The sequence below is a fragment of the Schistocerca cancellata genome, chromosome 1 (assembly GCF_023864275.1).
Source record: "Schistocerca cancellata isolate TAMUIC-IGC-003103 chromosome 1, iqSchCanc2.1, whole genome shotgun sequence".
In the NCBI taxonomy this organism is placed as follows: Eukaryota; Metazoa; Arthropoda; class Insecta; order Orthoptera; family Acrididae; genus Schistocerca; species Schistocerca cancellata.
In genome coordinates this window covers 482,470,938-482,490,965 of record NC_064626.1, presented here as the reverse complement: position 1 = coordinate 482,490,965, position 20,028 = coordinate 482,470,938, and the positions used below count along the sequence as shown (strand labels likewise).

General features: G+C 42.9%; 1 protein-coding gene across 1 annotated transcript in view; it reads left to right on the top strand.

Annotated features, from left to right (window-relative positions):
- The window catches only part of LOC126177652 (chorion peroxidase-like), a 262,598-nt gene that overhangs the window by 101,969 nt on the left and 140,601 nt on the right, over nt 1-20,028 (top strand). Inside the window, exon 2 of the mRNA XM_049924471.1 lies at nt 19,254-19,403. Within this exon, the coding sequence (XP_049780428.1) occupies nt 19,254-19,403 (150 nt within the window). The remainder of the gene's footprint in view (nt 1-19,253; nt 19,404-20,028) is intronic.

Here is a 20,028-nt window from a genome sequence, read left to right as displayed (position 1 = left end):
AAATACGTGTCCAGCCATCCAGAATTAGGTTTTCCATGATTCCCTAGCCAAACGCCGCTATGGTTCCTGTTTAGATTAGGTTACATTAGATTAGATTTACTTTCATTCCAATTGATCCGTAATGAGGAGGTCCTCCAGGATGTGGAATATGTCAGAAAAACAACAATACATGACAAATATTTACAACTAAAACAAATAAGCTAATGTACCATTCCACAGGTCCCAAGTGGAATGATCGTCATTTTTTAATGAACACTATATAAAAGAATCCTTTAGGCTTCTCTTAAAGTGAATTTCATTGGTTGTTAAGCTTTTTATGGCTGCTGGGAAGTTATTGAAAATGTGTGTTCCTGAATAATGCATACCTTTTTGTACAAGACTGATTTTAAATCCGTGTGAAGATTATTCTTATTTCTAGTATTGATTCCATGAATTGAGCTGCTGGTTTTAAAAAGTGATATATTTTAATGACAAATTTCATTAAGGAAAAAATATATTGGGAAGCAGTAGTTAGTATCCCTAGTTCCCTAAACAGGCTTCTGCAGGATGTTCTTGAGTTCACACCAGATATAACTCTTACTGCACGTTTTTGTGCCCGGAAAACTTTAGCTTGGCTTGATGAATTACCCCAAAAAATAATCCCATATGACATTAGGGAATGAAAGTAAGCATAGTATGCCTGTGAAATGGCACTGCCGATGTCCTTCCCCATCCTTGAAACATTTCGAGTTTGTGGTCCGACTCTAACGATCTCTTTGTCGACGGGATGTTAAACACAATCTTCCTTTTCCTTTTTTTATAACATAAAATCAACCAAACATGGTTCTCAACTGTAAACGAGTAAATACAAGTTACCGATCTTGCATCTCACTGGCCACGTTTCTCTCCATTAAACTAAAATCTGATTTGTTTTATTCAGTCTTAATTCCACATTCTGCCTACATCTGCCAAGCGTAGGAACAAAGAAGGAAAGGAAATAGGTGTTGCTGGTGCGGTGTGAGTAGAGAGGACCGGCGTCCTTGCAGCGCGCCCCGGGCGAGGCCTCACGCTCCTGTCTTGTCCAGAGCGAGGACGACCGCCGGCGGACAGCCCACGCCCTCGCCTTGCCGCTGCGTGCAACTGGGCTTTCCTCTCTCATTACAGCGCCATTCTACCACACGTCTTTTCTACTTCATTTTTCACTTGCCCAACCACTTCACGACGGGGCTTCGACAACGCTGTTTTCAGTAAACAGTTTTAGGGACGTTCGTCGTAGGAACCCAGATGGATGACACTGAGATTAGGTCCTGGCGGATAAGACGCGCTCCGCATCCTTGAGTTTCGTTCGACCCTGAGCGGTTGGCAGTCCCAGAGAAAGTCGCTCCGACCCTGGCCTCATGTCACGCCCGGTCCTCTACACGTCAGTCTCCGTTAGCCATTCCTTAGCCGACTCCCACGTCGAGCTAACTTCAATCTGCACACGAAGTTCGAGTATACGCAATCAAATAAATGAATTTCTCACACCTTACTGGAAGATCAAGGTTTGCACTGATGTAAACGATGTTCTGCAGGACATTTCAGGATGTATACGAGGATGTGGTGGTATTACCGATAATTTCGAGTAACCAAACTTTATGTAAACTTTTTATCTAGTTTTCAGTACGCACACGTTTTCAGCCCTCTGGGTGCTTTCCACAAAGAGTTCCAGGAAACAGGGTCTAGAGTCGCTTGATGTCGTTGGAGACAGCCCTGTGAAAAGTACCTTACCGAAATTCACCAGACGTGATATAGGGAGAACCAGAAAACCATAAATCTCGACGCCTGTACGAAACTGGTCTTGGCTCTGTGTGTCCAGTGCGTCAAGCAAAATACCTCTCCTCTTGTAATTTTTTCCACAAATGCGTTTTAGGGAAATGATCAAAAGCACTCAAATGGCTTACTGATGTATTTAATGACTAGAAAGTGTAACGTACCTTAAATTCAGTATCACTTTCTTGACCTCCCACCGTAGATATGTGAGTAGTTTCTTTGACATCATCAAGGAACTCTTTTACGGCAACAGCATTTACACGTACTTTGAGGCATCTCCCCTTCAGTCCACTTGTGCAGGTTTTATTAATCTCGGCAGTCAGCGGCCTAATGCCGTAAAGTTCAGCGGCCTGTAGCCTCACTGTTTGTGGCCACTGTTGGCAGAAAGTAAACATCTCTGAATTCATCTCTAAATGAGTTAGACTAGTATTTATTTTGCAGGAACCCCACGAACATGATGCAAGTACAGTTTCGTGTATTCACACGCCTGAAATAAGATTTTTAATACGAAGAACAAATGTTTGAAACTTATCAACGCTTTACGAGTCTGAAATCACGGACAATTGTTCTGATTTACGGATATTGAAGCCTCACGATGGTGGTTAATAGAATGGTTGTTAATAGAATTATTTGCCAATAATCCGTGAAATTTCGTATATCACTTCTGACGAGTGAATGGAAGGTTTCCTTGAAATTGTTAAGGCCTGATCCACATCCTCTTCCACCTGGTACTTCGTCTATTACCAAACTCATCCGGGCGAAATAAGACAGTGGTTAAGCTGCTGGACTAGTATTTGAAAACAGGGAGATTCAGAATCTCTCTCTTGCTGTCAAGATGAGGGTATTTCCGTGTACTCGCTAATTAATTTCAGCTGCATCCCGGAATGACTCCTTAAAAAAAAGACAACACCTAGTTTTCCATCCCACCGTTGTTCAGTGTTCTATCTCTAATCGCTTCGTCACCGATAGCAATATTGGGGCTGGTCCAGAAGCACGTTCAAGGAACGCGATTGACTGCTTGACACAGGGGGAGAACGCCTAGAGGTATAAACGACGCATGGCACACATTATGAAGAGGAGTTAAGCGTTGAGCCTTGAGCATTTAGGAGAAATCTTACTCGCGATTCAGAGAGTGGTGGGTCATTCATGCACCAACCAAGAAATTACAGTGGAAAAGCTGATATAGTTACGAAAATCAATTGCTTGCTTGCGAGGTTACAGAATAGTGAAAACTTTGTTTGTACTGCTGCCATAACGACATACAACGTGTTTTCGATAAGAAGGAATTATGTCATTAATTATATTTAACATGTAGATAAGAACAATTGCGCCTTTTGCAACCGAATGCTTATATTATGCTTTCCTTTACAAAACACGTTTCGACTATTCATACCGATCTTATCAGTAGTCTACAATATAAAGAAAATTATTTGGTAATACGGATTTTGGATATGTAGTGTTTCCTTTCATGGCATTTCATTGTAAGATTATGATTTCTCTCTTGTTATCATTTTTCTATTCGTTTCACGTGTTCATTGGTTCTTCTGTAATCAGCTAGATGTATAAAGTACAGGTTTCGAAATGCTACTATATCGTATGTGTACATTTCAGTGGACGTAATCTTCACTGCTGCCCGCTGAACAACGCCTTGCTGACTGGTAGGGTTGGCTAAGGGATCATGGGAGCTGTAAAGAGCAAGACTGGAGTGGAGGTTTTGACGTAGCGATGAGGACGGGGTGGATGTTAGGGACAAGTTGCGGGTGCGTTGTTTTAACTTTTCTTTTATTCACAATTTTTAAATAAATTTGGTACGTGAAACGAGGATAGGAAAGCAATCGAATTAAATAAGGTTAAATCAGGTCATGCTGAGGGAATTAGGTTAGCAAATGAGACACTTAATGTAGTAGATGAGTTTCGGTATTTGGGCAGCAAAATAACTGATGATGGTCGAAGTATATAGGATATAAAATATAGACTAGTAGTGGCAAAAAAAGAGTTTTTGAAGAAGTGAAATTTGTTGACATCGAACATAGATTTAAGTCTCAGGAAGTCTTTTCTAAAAGCATTTGTATCGAGTGTAGCCGTGTATGGAAATGAAACCAGGATGATAAACAGTTTAGACAACAAGAGAATAGAAGCTTTTTAAATGTGGTGTTACAGAAGAACGGAGAAGTTTAGATGGGTTGATCACGTAAGTAATAAGGAGGCACTGAATAGAATTCGGGAGAAAAGAAATTTGTGGCACAACCTGACTAGAAGAAAGGATCGGTTGGTAGGACACATCCTGAGACATCAAGGGATCACCAGTTTAGTACTGGAGGGAAGCATGGAGGGTAAAAATAGTAGAGGGAGACCAAGAGATGAACACAGTAAGCAGATGCAGAGAGATGTTAGTTGCAGTAGTAACTCGCAGATGAAGAGGCTTGCATAGAACAGAGTAGAATGGAGAGCTGCCTCAACGCAGTCTTCGGACTGAAGACCACAACAACAATGAATTAATGAGAATATTGTCCTTCTGGTATTGCTAAAGAAGAACAGACACGAGAAAAGAATAGAGATATGAAGGTATGTAATAAATCACAACCATATGCACAAATCAACAAAAGTTTTGAAACACCCTTTTATTTACAAACTCATGGCATAGGAAACAAAAGTTGGCTGTCAGGCACGTGCGTACAGTATACTAATTTCCAATGTATCCAGATCACAAAAAATAATTTTTGTAACGACAAAATTGTATGTAGGCAACAGGTTTTGTTTTGATAGGACTCCTGAGCAACATCGAGACGCGATGGATGCTTGAATTCGTCGTGGCATACCCAGATATCATCGAGCCAGCCCATATCCAAATACTACCCGTTTTAAATGGCGATTCTGCGTAAGCTGCGCAGAGTACGTAATCGTTGTCGACGTCCATAAACAGCTCTTGTCAATGGATCCCACATATGTTAGATTGGGTCCACGTTCGACGAAGAAGCAGGCCACTCCTTTTTGGTGATCCTGTGATACTGATGAGGACGCGAGTTATCACCCATCAAGATGAAATTTTCACCAGAAATATATGGAGATATGGTTCAACTAATGGTTACAGAATCTGGTCCCTGTACGTAGTGAAGTAACCTCAACAACCATAGGCAGTGTGTAGTGGTCCCATGTAATGCCACCCCAGATCATCAATCCACTGTCTTGTTGCACTTGTGGGACACAGTGTTGGACGCATTCGGTATTACCGGGCTGTCTCCGGTCTCTTCTGCTATTATAAAGGTACAAACAGATCCACGTTTCGTCTGTAAGCAACATCCGTTGCCAATCATGGGGCGTCCATTCTGTTTGATTTCTTGCCCATCTGTAACAGAGCTCATGGTGTTGTGGTGTACGACGTGGTGGTCGTTATGGTCATCGGTAGTGGAGAATCGCATCATGCAGCGGTCTGCTAACACTCTGATGTGATACAGGATGTCCTGTAGCCTCTCCCACTGAATTCAGTTCTGAAGCACTCAGCCCACAGTTCCTTTGACTCAAAAATTGTAGATATTGACCATTCTGTGCACCTGTCAAGAGTGGACGGCTTCTGCGGTGTAAGTCCTCAACACTACCTGTCAATTGGAACCGATCACACGTTTGCACCTCGTCTCTTCGACTCTGGTGCACACTTAGAGCAACTTACCTGATTGACAAGCCTTCTTCGCGTAACGTGATGATGCGCACCGGATCAATCGTCGGGATTGTCCTTCGTGGCAAGACGAATGTTCATTCTTCTGTTCCACGGATGTATAGAATGAGTCCCTGTTGGTCGTTTACTTTTAGATGAAATGCTACAGTCCACTCGAATATGGCGTTCTACTCTTAGGTAACTGTATGTTTTTATAAACAACATCAGAGGTGACCCGATCAGTACAGGAACAGTCACAAGAACAACACACATGCACGACGTATTGGGGTGATGCAAAACTATTGTTGTGTGTAGATGGAAATAGACTATTTAAATGTGCTTCCAGGAAACACTACAGATTTCCCAACAAAATATTTATAGACCACTAGACGCCTAGTATGAATAGAAGAAATATTTTACGTTAAAAACAAAATTAAGCTTTCTGTTGCAAAAGATAATAGTATTTCTTGTCCTGTACATGATAAATACAGCTGAATTAGCAAGTGAGCAAGAATGGCTGTAGATATTAATAATATTAGCACATTGCAGCTGACATCTTGAAGTACGTGAAAAGAACACCCTTGTCTAGCAAATTCATCTGCAACCACTTTCGGTGAGCACTTATACATCCTGCTGAGAAATGTATCGGGACAGCACCAATGTCAAGCTCTACAAGAGGAATAATATACGTGCATACGAGGTTATGTGAGATTGTTTTGAGACAAGGGACCTTGCAACAGTCCGTGGCTCTGAAGCGCGGGTGTCAAAAGCAAAGGTCGAGAGATGTTTCCGGAAGCAGCTTGTGCCTGCCAGACGGGACCATTGGGTGAGTCAGATCTGTTACACTGTAACGGCCGGGAGATCGCCGTCCGTTATTTGGCTGCGCGTGGACAGACGCGATACGGATCGCTGCGCCGTCTCAAGGCGAGCCACGCCCCGGCCTCCGCGCCGCTACGCGACACGCGGATGCAGGACCAGTTCCAGTTCCCTCTGCGGCTGCGCCCGCCTGCTACGGCAGCTGCCTGCGGCCGCGCTGGCCGGAAAACGGCGCGTCGAATAACTAGCACATTTTCTGCGGTTGCATTCAGTATCCAAGAGTGCTTCCAGAAACAAGAATATCTTACTTAAGTCGGCAGTAACAGATTTACAGAATGAGTTTTTATTTTTAATCTTATCTATTTTGCACCGTACCCTCTGTACGAAGGAAATGAACCCAGCATCAAAAATACTGTAGTATTTTAAGAAACGTCAGTAAAATGCCCAAGAGTATGAACGTCCTGCCAGAAACGAATAATGCGGAAAATAAGATTAAAATTATATAGGATGTTTTCAAATGGGAGATAGGAGAGCCAGTTAGTGTTCAAGACACCATAATAAATCACATGATAATACTAAGACTGATAATTCTCAAGTTGTGAGTACTTTTAAAAATCACTTTCTAAATGTAGTAGCAAAATTAGGATTAAATGGTTCATTATAAGAAGCAAGATAATGTTTTAAAATTGCCATCCCCAAACTTTGAACAAACAAAAGTATCACCAACATCCTTCACTGAAATTAACACAATTATAAACATAAAAAAACAAAAGCTAGTATGGTGTTGACGGGATTGCAAACAGAATTCTGAAAAGTTGCTCTAACTTAATAAGTAATGTCCTCATTAATACATGTAATACATCAATGGCACAAGGAATTTTTCCAAAAAGATTAAAATATGCGTTTTTTAAACTGGTTTATAAGAAAGGTAACAAGAAAGACTTAAATAATTATGGTCTAATTTCCTTACTGACACCTTTTTCCAACATATTTGAACAAGTAGTGTAATCAAGAGTACTCTCACGCTTGAGTCCGTCGAAATTATTTACTTAGCATATCACACTTTGGTCTCCGGAAGGATCTTTGACTGAGAATGCTGTTTATATATTCAGTAGTCAAAAATTAAAATTACTAAATTATAAAACATCGCCAGTTGGAGTTTTATATGATTCTTCCAACGCGTTTGATTGTGTAGATAATGTTATACTGTTAGAGAAACTCCAATCTTGTAGGATAGATGGCATTATACGCAACTGGTTTGAATCATACTTAACAAACAGAATGCGAAGAGTTGCGCTGAATAAATCAGACAGTCTTGGAAAGGAAGAAAATCTTAATGACTGGGGAGAAATCAGTAATGGTTCCACTCCTATTGTTTATACAGGGTGTATCATAATTAATGGCGTAAACGCAAACAGTTGAAAGTACACGATACTAGAAGCAACTAAGTCTGAGTAAATACAGGGTCGAAACTGCCTACCTTAAGAGCTACGAGCAATTTTTCATCTTCGGTACTGTGGAGCAAATCTCTTCTACTGCAAGCTCTTTGCTTTCCACATTTTCGGAAGTAGTAGTATGGACCAAAACAAGAAAAAATGTCCGGTAGATATTTGCTGTAAAATGCATACCTTAAAAGTTATGAGCAATTGTTCATTAGAAGAGTTGTTTTTCCAAGTAGCGAAGATGAGCACTTGCTCTTAGCTCTTAAGGTATGCATTTGAGAGCCCATTTTTGTTGGACATTTGTTTCTTGTTTTGGTCCACATTACCATTTCCCAAAATATGGAAAACAAAGAGCTTGCGGTAAAAGAGATTTGCTTCACAGTACCGAAGATGAAAAGCTGTTCGTATCTCTTAAGGAAGGCATTATCGATCCTATGATTACTGAGACTTTTTTGCTTCTAGTATCGTGTACTTTCAATTGTATGAGTTAACGCCATTCATTATGATACACCATGTATATGTGAATGACCTTCCACTTAACTTTCAACAAGCAGAAATGGTACTTTCGCATGCGTTATTAGTGCTGTAATAATCCCATTAGAGAGAGAAAGCAACAGAAGAAATTGTTAATTATTTTTCAAAGAATTATTAAGTGGTTCTCGGAAAATCGATTCTCCCTTAATTTTGAGAAAACAATTACATTCATTTTTGTACGACAGTCATACCAGCAACTGATATAGCACATGTACAGGAGTTAGTAAATAGGGTTTTTCGGCGAACATATTGATGAAAACTTGAACCGGAAGAAGCACATTATTAAGATTCTGAAAGAATTTAGTTCAGCTACTTTTAGTCTTCGTATAATTGCTGGTCTTCGAAAGAAACGAATCAACCGCCTCACATATTTTGCATATTTCCACTCAATTCTGTGTTATGGAATAATTTTCTGTGGTAACTCATCACTTAAAAAGATAGTATTGATTACACAAAAGCGAGCAGTAATAATGATCCTTGACAATCAGCTGCGGTCGTCAAATGGTTTCCTCTCTAAGCGCTTGGGCATTTTAACTGCATCATCACAAACTAAAGTTGCTAAGAAACTTCGTCATGGATAACCCATCACAATTTGATGATTTCCACACTTACAGCACTAAAGGAAAAGATGAAGTTCATTACCCATTATTAAACCTGTCATAAACGGTCCAGGAGACAATCTGAGCAGACTTCTTAGATTGTTTGCAGATGATGATGTCTTTCACTAACGTCATAAGATCAAGACCACCTCATTTCGTATCTTTTCCATCCACCGCATTTTCAACTTACTTTTATAGCACCAAATCTCAAATGCTTCGATTCCTTTCCGTTCCCGTTTTCCCACAATCCATTACGCAGTACCATACAATGCTGTGCTCCAAACGTACATTCTCAGAAATTTCTTCCTCAAATTAAGGCTCGTATTTGATATTAATACACTTCTTTTTGCCATGAATGCTATCTTTTCCAGTGAAAATTGGCTTTTCATGTCTTCCTCATTTCGTCTGTCATGTGTTTTGTTGCTTCCAAGGCAACAGAATCCCTTTACTTCCTCTACTTAGTGGTCTCCAATTTTGATATTGAGATTATCTCTAGTCTCAGCACGCTTTCTTTGCTTTACTCTCAAACCATAATGTGTTCACTTTAGACCGTTTATTCCAGTCCATATGTCGTTTACCGATTCTTCACTTTCTTCTGAGAATAGCAGTGTTACCAGAGTGTCTTGTCTTTGATATCCTGTGAACATGAATTCCTATCCCACACCTGAATCTCTCTTTTATTTCCGCCATTGCCTCTTCGATATATAGGTAGATTAGTAGGAATGACTGCATCGTGTCTTAAACAAACTGATTACATCGATCTTGATTTTCGATTCTTAATTTTCGCTCATGGTTCTTTTGTTAATTGTGTAGGCCCTGTCATTCCCTATAAGATACACCTATTTTTGTGAGAATTTTCACCATCTTACATTTTCGAATTCTTTTTCTAGGTCGAAAATCTTATGAAAGGAACAAAGCAGGTACCCAGAGGAACCTTGGAGAGGGCTGGGACTCAACTGTGGAGGAAAGGCGTAGCCGCAGTAGACTGTCGACTCTTGAAGCGTGAGAAATAAGCGATATGAACTATTATGACACTGCAGATCATTCGTTTAGAAGGAGGTGAAAGCACAACATATCGGCGTGTAGAGCACCTTAGAAGATGTTGGAAAAAATAACAGGAATTTAGATCTTAACGTCTAGCTGCACGTGGTGCAAAAAATTATATTCTTGTAATTTATCTATGAATTATGCAGCCAGACGCTAGGGTCTAAATTTGTGTTATTTTTGCCAGCACCACGGCCCTGGCGTCTAGTTCACAAAACAACGTTCCTGTAGTACCTCCGTCTCATGATGAGCCTGGTGTGGCTAAGTTAGACGCAACGTATACGGCACTCACGGATTAGGCCTTAGGCCTGTTCCGACTGATCGACTTCTGCCAACAAGGCAGTACAAGGAGCGATCTATAATCGTGGGGCAACAGATCAGGGTGATACCAATCTCTCCAGCTGTTATTGCCAGCAGATGAATCCTTATGATACAACTACTTCTTCACTCAAGTCGCTCCTGATTTGGCCTCAAAAGCACTCAGTGGACCCCTTCCAAGTCTCCCAACTTCGGAAAAAATCTGATGAGATACCGGGAATCACGCCAGGGTCTTGTCGTACTGAAGGCATCCTTTTGGCTACGGTGGCGGTGCGATGGTGTCAAACTCAAAAACCAAGTGGTTGCGTATCACAGCTACGTAAATCGTCAGTACACTGTGTATCCTCTTACACCACTTACAGTGGCTTGAGGGGTAAAGATATAGACGTAGTCTTGTACGCCTTTAGAATCTTGAACTTGTACCTCGAAACGTGACGCGGAAGCAGATGGTCACGTAACTGACCTTCCTCGGCGGTGGCGGAAAGAGTGGGTGCGCCTATCGAGTGTCTGCGAGCGACTGTAACGGGACCACAAAGCTGTGGCGACTCGGGTTCACCTGCAGCTGCAGAAGGGGGACCTTGACCGTGGTGGTCGGCGTCAGACACCTGTTACCAGGGGGACCGAGACCCAGACGCAAGGTGGCCCGCTGGGGTCGCACACTCGTCCCGCACCTGCTGCGCTCGCTCCTTAGCCCCTGAACACCTGTGCCGCTTTCCTGCCTTGTGACACAGTGCAGACTTGGCCTTGGCGTCACTAGAGTAGGTCGGATGCGCTACAACCTCTAGGCTTCAGTCAACTAGAGGACAGTGTCAACCTGTACAAATCTACAAATCGGAGGAGATAGCGGACGGTAATTGGTGCACAAGGTCGTTACGGGCTTACCCATATCCCCAATACCCACGAGGTACTTCAAATATCAAAGTAACCACAACTGGTAAGACAATTTTCCGCAGATACGATTTACTCTTGTCACGAAAACTGACAACGCCTAGGAGAGCAGTGTGCTGACAACATGCCCCTCCATACCCGCATCCAGTGACGCTTATGGGGTTGCGTGTTCCTAACCTACACCAACTGTCCAGCTGCGGAAAAGGGATCTACAGTTTAACGTGCAGTGCGGGCCACGTGTCGTTCCCATCGATTCCTAATATATTTGTGACGTGGAGGTTGGATTAAAAAGCAGAATGAACGAACCGAAGTCCGACCGGGATTTGCCCTCACGACCTCTCGATTTGAGGCACTCGCTTTGCCGCACCACTCCCGCCCGCGTAGACAATGACAGACAGTGACAACATATGTAAATCACAAGGTACTAAGTTGTAGTTGTATGGAGATCACCATTAAGATGCTTCTTTACGGAACAAAACAAATTTGTACAGTGTTTAAGTCAACAGACTCACATTCGGGAGGTCGTTGACTCAAATCTTCTTCCGAGAAAATGTTTGATCAGGCGAGCATCCGCAACTGAGGAACATTAATAGAATGAAAGTCTGCTTCAGTTACCAGTAATTTATTATTTGTTACACAAGTTTTGAAGCCTAAAATTTCGTTTTCAGGTGCCACCAAATAATTATGGAATCGACCATGTAGATTCATGTTTTTCGTCGTTTAACTGACTCATCTGCAGCAACTGCCGGTTTTTTCCCGACTGAAAATGACACTTTCTACTTTCTTTCCAAACCTCTCGCACGCCAAGGATGTTCTCAGCCTCTAATTACCTCGGCGTCGACAGTACGATCAACCCTAATATTCTTGGCTACTTTTTTCTCATAACCCGTTTCAAGAACGCCGATGAGTTCCATCGCTTCGGAACGGTGAAGAAGTACTTCAGCGTAAGGCGATTTGCAACCGACAGAGACGATCAGCGCTCCGACATGAGAGATCGGCTTTATGATTTTGTGGCTGTGGTACGCAGTCATGTAATTTTTTAAAAAGTCATCATAGCCACCTTTCGCTGTAAAGACAACTTATTCGTAAAATATGTTACTGCTGTTTCCCAAATAATAATAATACACACATCAAAAAAACGTTTTGCATCACCTCGGTTCCGAGGTCCGGAACCTGTACAGAAAATTGGAATAGAGACATGAACATCATTTTCGCCCTTTTTATTGCTCGTGAAAACCACACACTGCATGTTGTACCACAATACAGCGAGACCTTCAGAGGAGGTGGTCCAGACTGATGTACACACCAGTACCTGTAATATCCAGTAGCACCTCCTCTCCCATTGATGCATGCCTGTATTCGTCGTGGCATACTATCCACAAGTTCATCAAGGCACTGTTCTTCCAGATTGTCCCACTCCTCTATGGCGATTCGGCGTAGATCCCTCAGAGTGGTTGGTGAGTCATGTCGTCCATGAACAGCCCTTTTCAATCTATCCCAGGCATGTTCGATAGGGTTCATCTCTGGAGAACATGCTGGCCACCCTAGTCGAGCGATGTCGTTATCCTGAAGGAAGTCATTCACAAGATGTGCATGAAGACGAATGCCTCGCCAATATGCTGCCGATGTGGTTGCACTATCTGACGGAGGATGGCATTCGTGTATCGTACAGCTGTTACGTCGTCTTTCATGACCACCAGCGGCGAACGTCGGCCCCACAAATGCCACCCCAAAACAGCGGGTAACCTCCACCTTGCTGCACTCGCTGGACAGTGTGTCTAAGGCGTTCAGCCTGACCGGGTTGCCTCTGAACACATCTCCGACGATTGTCTGGTTGAAGGCATATGCGACACTCATCGGTGAAGAGAACGTCATGCTAATTCTGAGCGGTCCATTCTGCATGTTGTTGGGCCCATCTGTACCGCGCTGCATGGTGTTGTTGCAAACATGGACCTCGCCATGGACATCGGGAGTGAAGTTGCGCATCTTGCAGCCTATTGCGCACACTTTGAGTCGTAACACGGCGTCCTGTGGCTGCAAGAAAAGTATTATTCAACATGGTGGCGTTGCTGTCAGGGTTCCTCTGAGCCATAATCCTTAGGTAGCGGTCATCGACTGCGGTAGTAGCCCTGGGGCGGCCTGAGCGAGGCATGTCATCGACAGTTCCTGTCTGTCTGTATGTCCTCCATGTCCAAACAACATCGCTTTGGTTCACTCCGAGAGGCTTGGACACATCCCTTATTGAAAGCCCTTCCCGTCACAAGGTAACAATGCCAACGCGATCGAACCACGGTATTCACCGTCTAGGCATGGTTGAACTACAGACAACACGAGCTGTGTACCTCCTTCTTGGTGGAATGACTGGAACTGTTCGGCTGTCGGACCCCCTCCGTCTAATAGGCGCTACTTATGCATGGTTGTTTACATCTCTGGGCGGGTTTAGTGACATCTCCGAACAGTCAAAGAGGCACTCTCTGTGATACAATATTCGCAGTCAACGTCTATCTTCAGGAGTTCTGGGAACAGGGGTGTTGCAAAACTTTTTTTGATGTGTGTATCTCAAGGATTCTGTAAATGGGGGAAACGTTTTCGTACTGACAGTTTTGTTTACAGTTTTTCATCACTCCGTGAAAGTGCACACACTACCTTTAATATGTCAAAGAGAATGGCAGCTTTCCAACTTTTGAAGATTCTGTAATTGTCAGTGCAGGACCATCCACGACAACTAAAGGATACTTTGGAAGTGCACTGTTAAGTGTAACAGTTATTTATATTTTATCACGTGGGGGAAAATCTTACCAATCAAGTACCGAAAAATTGGTTTCCTCTCTTTAGGAAGTACACTGTTGCTGTGCTGAGAGTAGGTATCTTTTCCACTATATCATACACGTTGTTCGTAAGTGCCGAGCGAGGAATAATGGTCTTAACGTATGAAGCTCATGTGGCATTTCATAAAATATAGCACATGGTTCCCACTAATTCGAACCCACTGAGATAGCGGTCTCATATCTGCTTAAGATGCTGGAGATTGTATGTGTCGTTAGAGCTATTTGTCACTGCTATGTCGATTCACCTGGCACTTACTTGAGTCCCGTACCTTCTCCCAGAAAGCAGCAGAGAATAATTGGTGGTACATCTCGGAAATTTACGGGGAAAGTTGTGCCGGAAAATAGGGAATCACAAAGTAGCAGCAGGCTGACGGATGAACCGAGGATCCGGGTTTCTCCTGATGAAAACGAAGAGGCAGATTTTCCCCGCAATGCGCGCTCCGCATTCACTGCCGATTGGGAGAAAGCCGCTTCCTGGCCGCCTGAGAATCAGCCAGCGGGGATTCACGCCCAGCAGGCAAGGCCGCCGCTTTAGGCGACGGAGTCGCTTCTGGTGCCGCTGCCGTTCCCAAATCACGAGTGTAGCTCTACGACATCGAAATCGTCCGCAGCAAGGAACCAAGTCTACCTCTACAAGGACGCCATGATGCTCACGCAAACAGTCCCGGCTTTCAAGTGAGAATGATAACGTTGCTTTCGTTCGTTTCCCGTAGCTTCCGTGGCAAGGTCACGCTGGTGGCCGTGGCAAAATTCACGCTCTTTTGGCGACGTGCTGCGCTCGTGGCAAACTACGTGACGCAATGCTTCTTACATCATGGGAACTTTGCCTTTAGCGGGCAAGTGCCGTCCCAACTGAATTACCCAAGCACGACTCGCGAACGGTCATCACAGGTTTACTTCCGCCAGAACATCTCTTATCCTGCAAACTTCACAGAAGTTCTGCGAATCTAGCAGTACTAGGGTTCCTGGAAGCAAGGATACTGCGGAGACTTGGCTCCGCTACAGCCCGGGGGGTTGTTTCCGGGATGAAATTTTCATTCAGCAGCGACACTTCTGGAAGAAAAGTTATGTATGTTTGAAGTTTGGTTGAAATTAGCGCAGGCATCCGTAAGTTATGCTGTAATCACACGAAGAGCCACGTATAAAGTAAATATTCACAGCTGGATGCTAGGGTGTGCTTGACGGTTGGCTCCTGCAGTCCGTTACAGTCCCAGAAATAGCGCCAGGTATGTCAAAAAAACACTAGAGCGCTAACTATTCAGGCGTATAGCACTCGTCAAACGGCTTACAAACGCCAGCACGATGTGATGGAGCACGGAGCATCACACTGGCCGAATGTTACATCTTCATAATCTCTCTCTCTCTCTCTCTCTCTCTCTCTCTCTCTCTCTCGCTCTCACTCACTCACTCTCTTCCAGCACTCATATATTCTATTTCTGCTTTCATTTGGCTCTTTCACTTCTTATTGAGAGAGGAGTGTTCTATCAGTGTTTGACAGCTAATGCCATGTTTAGGTACAGATTTTACTGATTGACTCTGAATGTTATATTAGAAGGTCGATGTCTTGAGCTGATGGCAGCAGTAGCTAAAACGAAGTTTAAATAAAGTAATATATTAAGCGATCTAGACGGCTTTATTCAAAAAATATCGTCCATTCCCAAAACACCCATACATTTCTCTGAGTTTCAAAAGAAAACTCTAGTGCCAACAAAGCTGAATGATTTTGAAATTACAACCTGCAAAGAATCTACAATTTTGCTTAAGACGGCTTCCACTAACAACAAATTGTGGTTACACGACCCAGAACATAAAATCATTTCTCTTACATGCGTCGTCCTGCCTTATTCGATAATGGGTTCTATTAATACCATCCCTGTCCTATGTCTACAAGTAGGTAAGTTGTTACATGGATAGTTTGTTAAACATAAACATCCTTTCAGTCTCTAGTGGTCTCGATGTCTAACAGAAACTAAACTCTTCTATCCTTCCTTTAACAGGCTGCAGTATCTTCTTACATGCACTCAGCGATGGTGGCGGAGGGAGGGAGGGGTGACAAGTTTCACTTTTTCTACCAATATCCGCTAAGTGGGTGCTACATATCCCTTCACTACGAGTTCTACGCAGACTTGAACAATGTTTGCACATAAATTTACGTACGTAAATACGAAGAGATTCTCTGGCAATTATGTTACTTCTAAGGAACACACTGTGAAATCTTTTCGTGCATTTAAACGACCTTTTCTTGCTGCTATCTATTTTATTTGCTCTAGACGAGTTGCGCCTTTTACATTAAGGCATCTTCAGTAGATTTAATCTGGAATAATACAGTTTTGTTTGTATATATGATATTTCTAGATTAGGAAACAGTTCGTGTTTTAGTTTTTATATAAATAAATTACTACTGTAGTTATTCGTCTGTGTATAAAAGGAATATTTATACGCTTGCTGCGGATGGTGGTCACGCAAATAAACACGTTATATTGGAATTGTTTGAACTAGGAGAGCATCTACACGAACCAGCTTTCTGTTCGAATTGCAGTCTGTCAATTAGAGCTTTTATGAGAAGAAAACCATCCTGGAAATGAGAATACATAACTATGAATGAATTGGGATAATAGCGAACCGGAATTTGAAATGTAAATCCACCATAAGGTAATACCTCACCTTGTTGTAGAAACTGTACTTGTGACGGAAAGTTCGTCTACTTGTCACAGTTTCCATTGCTTTAGAGCAATGATTTAGTTGCGACAAAGTTTAGGATCCACATAAACGTAAATTTCTCCTACTTCCTACTTCACGCTACGGGAAATGAACTGCTGTAGTTCATTAGCCGTTCTCGAAAACTGAAATGCTACTGAAACCGAAAGGACAGTCGAAACCGACGAAATATTTTTGCAATTCAGAAGCGTTTGGCAACTCTTTTTACGTTTTTTTTCGATACTTTTCAGAGGCATGATTGCAGAGGTTGTTGCTGCCCAGTGTTAGTCATTAGTATGTAAACAGAGCCGAATGAGACTAAAGGTGAACTGTGAAAAGAGACTTTGAAGTCACATTTAGAGTTATTCCTAGCTACTTTCAAAAGAACTTTTGCTTGGAATTTTGGATGTGGTAATACCACTGTGCATCTTCTTTATGAATTACTAGCTGAAAAACCGAGCATCTATCACAAACGAAAACAAAAAATGCACAGTGTTTGTAGTGTAATATCGGAGAAAATCATTTTTATGCATTCGTGAAACACCTCTGGAATTATTAAACAGTCATACAAAGAAACATAGAAACATCCGTAGCTAATACAAAAATTTGTAAGGACAGTACACAAATTAAGGAACATATTACGCAGAATATTAATTCCCTGAGATGTTTATTTAACTTGGAACCTTGTGATGAACGATATTTCTAGTAGGCTGGCCGGAGCTGCTTCACGCGTTTTTGTAACCGTATCTACGGTAACGCCTCCTCATAGCTTTGCAGACGCCTACTGTATCCGACTACAGCCGTTTGTACTTTGGAGTTGAAAACTGTCAAAAGCGCTGCGAGGTGTCACGAATTTCCTTACGTCGAATGTATTGTACGAGTGTATTAGTAGTAAAGAATAAGTGTACTAAAACATTATGCATGATACGGTATTTTGTCACTCATCTCAGTGTTTACGAAGTCGAATCTCCTGAACTATGAAACATAGGTGGTTCTTACTTCCACAGCGATTGTTAACTGACAATAATGCGTGTACCAAGTGCGGTTGAAATCCGGTCCAATGATTGCTACACCACAAAGATGACGTGCTACAGACGCGAAATTTAACCGACAGGAAGAAGATGCTGTGATATGCAAATGATTAGCTTTTCAGAGCATTCACACAAGCTTGGTGCCGGTGGCGACACCTACAATGTGCTGACATGAGGAAAGTTTCCAACCGATTTCTCATACACAAAAAGCAGTTGACCGGCGTTGCCTGATGAAACGTTCTTGTGATGCCTCGAGTAAGGAGGAGAAATGCATACCATCACGTTCCCGACTTTGATAAAGGTCGGATTGTAGCCTATCGCGATTGCGGTTTATTGTATCGCGACACTGCTGCTCGCGTTGGTCGAGATCCAATGACTGTTAGCAGAATATGGAATCGGTGGGTTCAGAAGGATAATACGGAACGCCGTGGTGGATCCAAACAGCCTCGTTTCACTAGCAGTCGGGATGACAGGCATCTTATCCGCATGGCTGTAACGGATCGTGCAGCCACGTCTCGATCCCTGAGTCAACAGACGGGGACATTTGCAAGACAACAACCATCTGCACGAACAGTTCGATGACATTTGCAGCAGCACGGACAATCAGCTCGGAGACCATGGCTGCGGTTACCTTTGGCGCTCCATCACAGACACGAGCGCCTGCGATGGTGTACTCAACGACGAACCTGGGTGCACGAATGGCAAAAAGTCATTTTTTCGGATGAATCCAGGTTCTGTTTACAGCATCATCATGGTCGCATCCGTGTTTGGCGACATCGCGGTGAGCGCGCATTGGAAGCGTGTATTCGTCATCGCCATACTGGCGTATCACCCTGCGTGATGGTATGGGGTGCCATTGGTTACACATCTCGGTCACCTCTTGCTCGCATTGACGGCCCTTTGAAGTGGACGTTACATTTCAGATGTGTTACGACCCGTGGCTCTACCCTTCATTCGATACCTGCGAAACCATATATTTCAGCAGGATAATGCACGACCGCATGTTGCAAGTCCTGTATGGGCCTTTCTGGATACAGAAAATGTTCGACTGCTGTCCTGGCCAGCAGATTCTCCAGATCTCTCACCAATTGAAAACGTCTGGTCAATGGTGGCCGAGCAACTGGCTCGTCACAATACGCCAGTCACTAGTCTTTATGAACTGTGGTATCGTGTTGAAGCTGCATGGGCAGCTGTACCTGTACACCTTATCCAAGTTCTGTTTGACTCAATGCCCAGGCGTATGAAGGCCGTTATTACGGCCAGAGGTGGTTGTTCTGGGTACTGATTTCTCAGCATCTATGCACCCAAATTGCGTGAAAATGTAATCACATGTCAGTTCTATTATGTTTGTCCAATGAACACTCGTTTATCATCTGCATTTCTTCTTGGTGAAGCAATTTTAATGGCCAGTAGTGTACATCAATTTTTGTAATCTGTAAGCTCCCAAGAGAAGTCAAGTGCCTATTATGTTTTGTTTCGAAATACATTTTCAGTTTACATTCAAGAAAGGCTGACCTTGAGGTATTATTATTAACAGAAAACTCACTTTCATGTACTTTTGTATTATCCTTATAAACCTCTTCTCCCGCACACATGACATGTTTCTCGTGTTGCAGTTGGCCTCCACTGGTGTTGGCGCTGCTGGTGACGTGGAGCGGTGCCGCGAACACGCAGTTTGTGGCGGACGGCGACTGCGCCCTGGTGCTGGACAGGCCCGGCAGGACGAGCGCCTACGACTACGCCCTCAACGCGCTCCGCGGCACCTTGTGAGTACTTGCGCCTCCCACCCAGCCCCTCTGCTGTCACCCTCCTCTGTTTAACTACCCGGATACTTGGAAAACAGTAATTAAAGAACTGGTACGAAGTTTCCTCTGCCTGGAAACAATGTAACTGGGATCATATGGTTCTCCATTGGTTTTTAGGGTTCCGTACCTCAAAATGGTAAAAAGGGAACACTTATGAGATCATCACTATGCTGTCTGTCTGTCCGTTTATCTGTGTGTGTGTCCGACTGTTAAGACCCGTCTTTCTCAGGAATGATGAACAGTATCATGATGAAATTGATGTCACATACTAAGGTCTATGGTCCCTTGGGATGTAAAAAATGTAAGCTTATAGGTCAATGGTATTAAAAGATATGGCCATTTATGTCAAATATTTTTACACTCTAAAACTTTCTCATGCAAAAAAGTAAGTCGTAGTCATGTTTAAGTAAATAAAAAATATTTTATTAAATCTTATCTCTCCCTACATAAAAGTGTTTAACGGGAATAAGTGTAGATATTTTTGTAAGTGGGACATTAATATACGCACATATCAGTGTCCTGGCTGTTTTTTCTCTGAACTGTGTTCCGACGAACACATCACTAACTTTACGATCTGTTGTTTTCT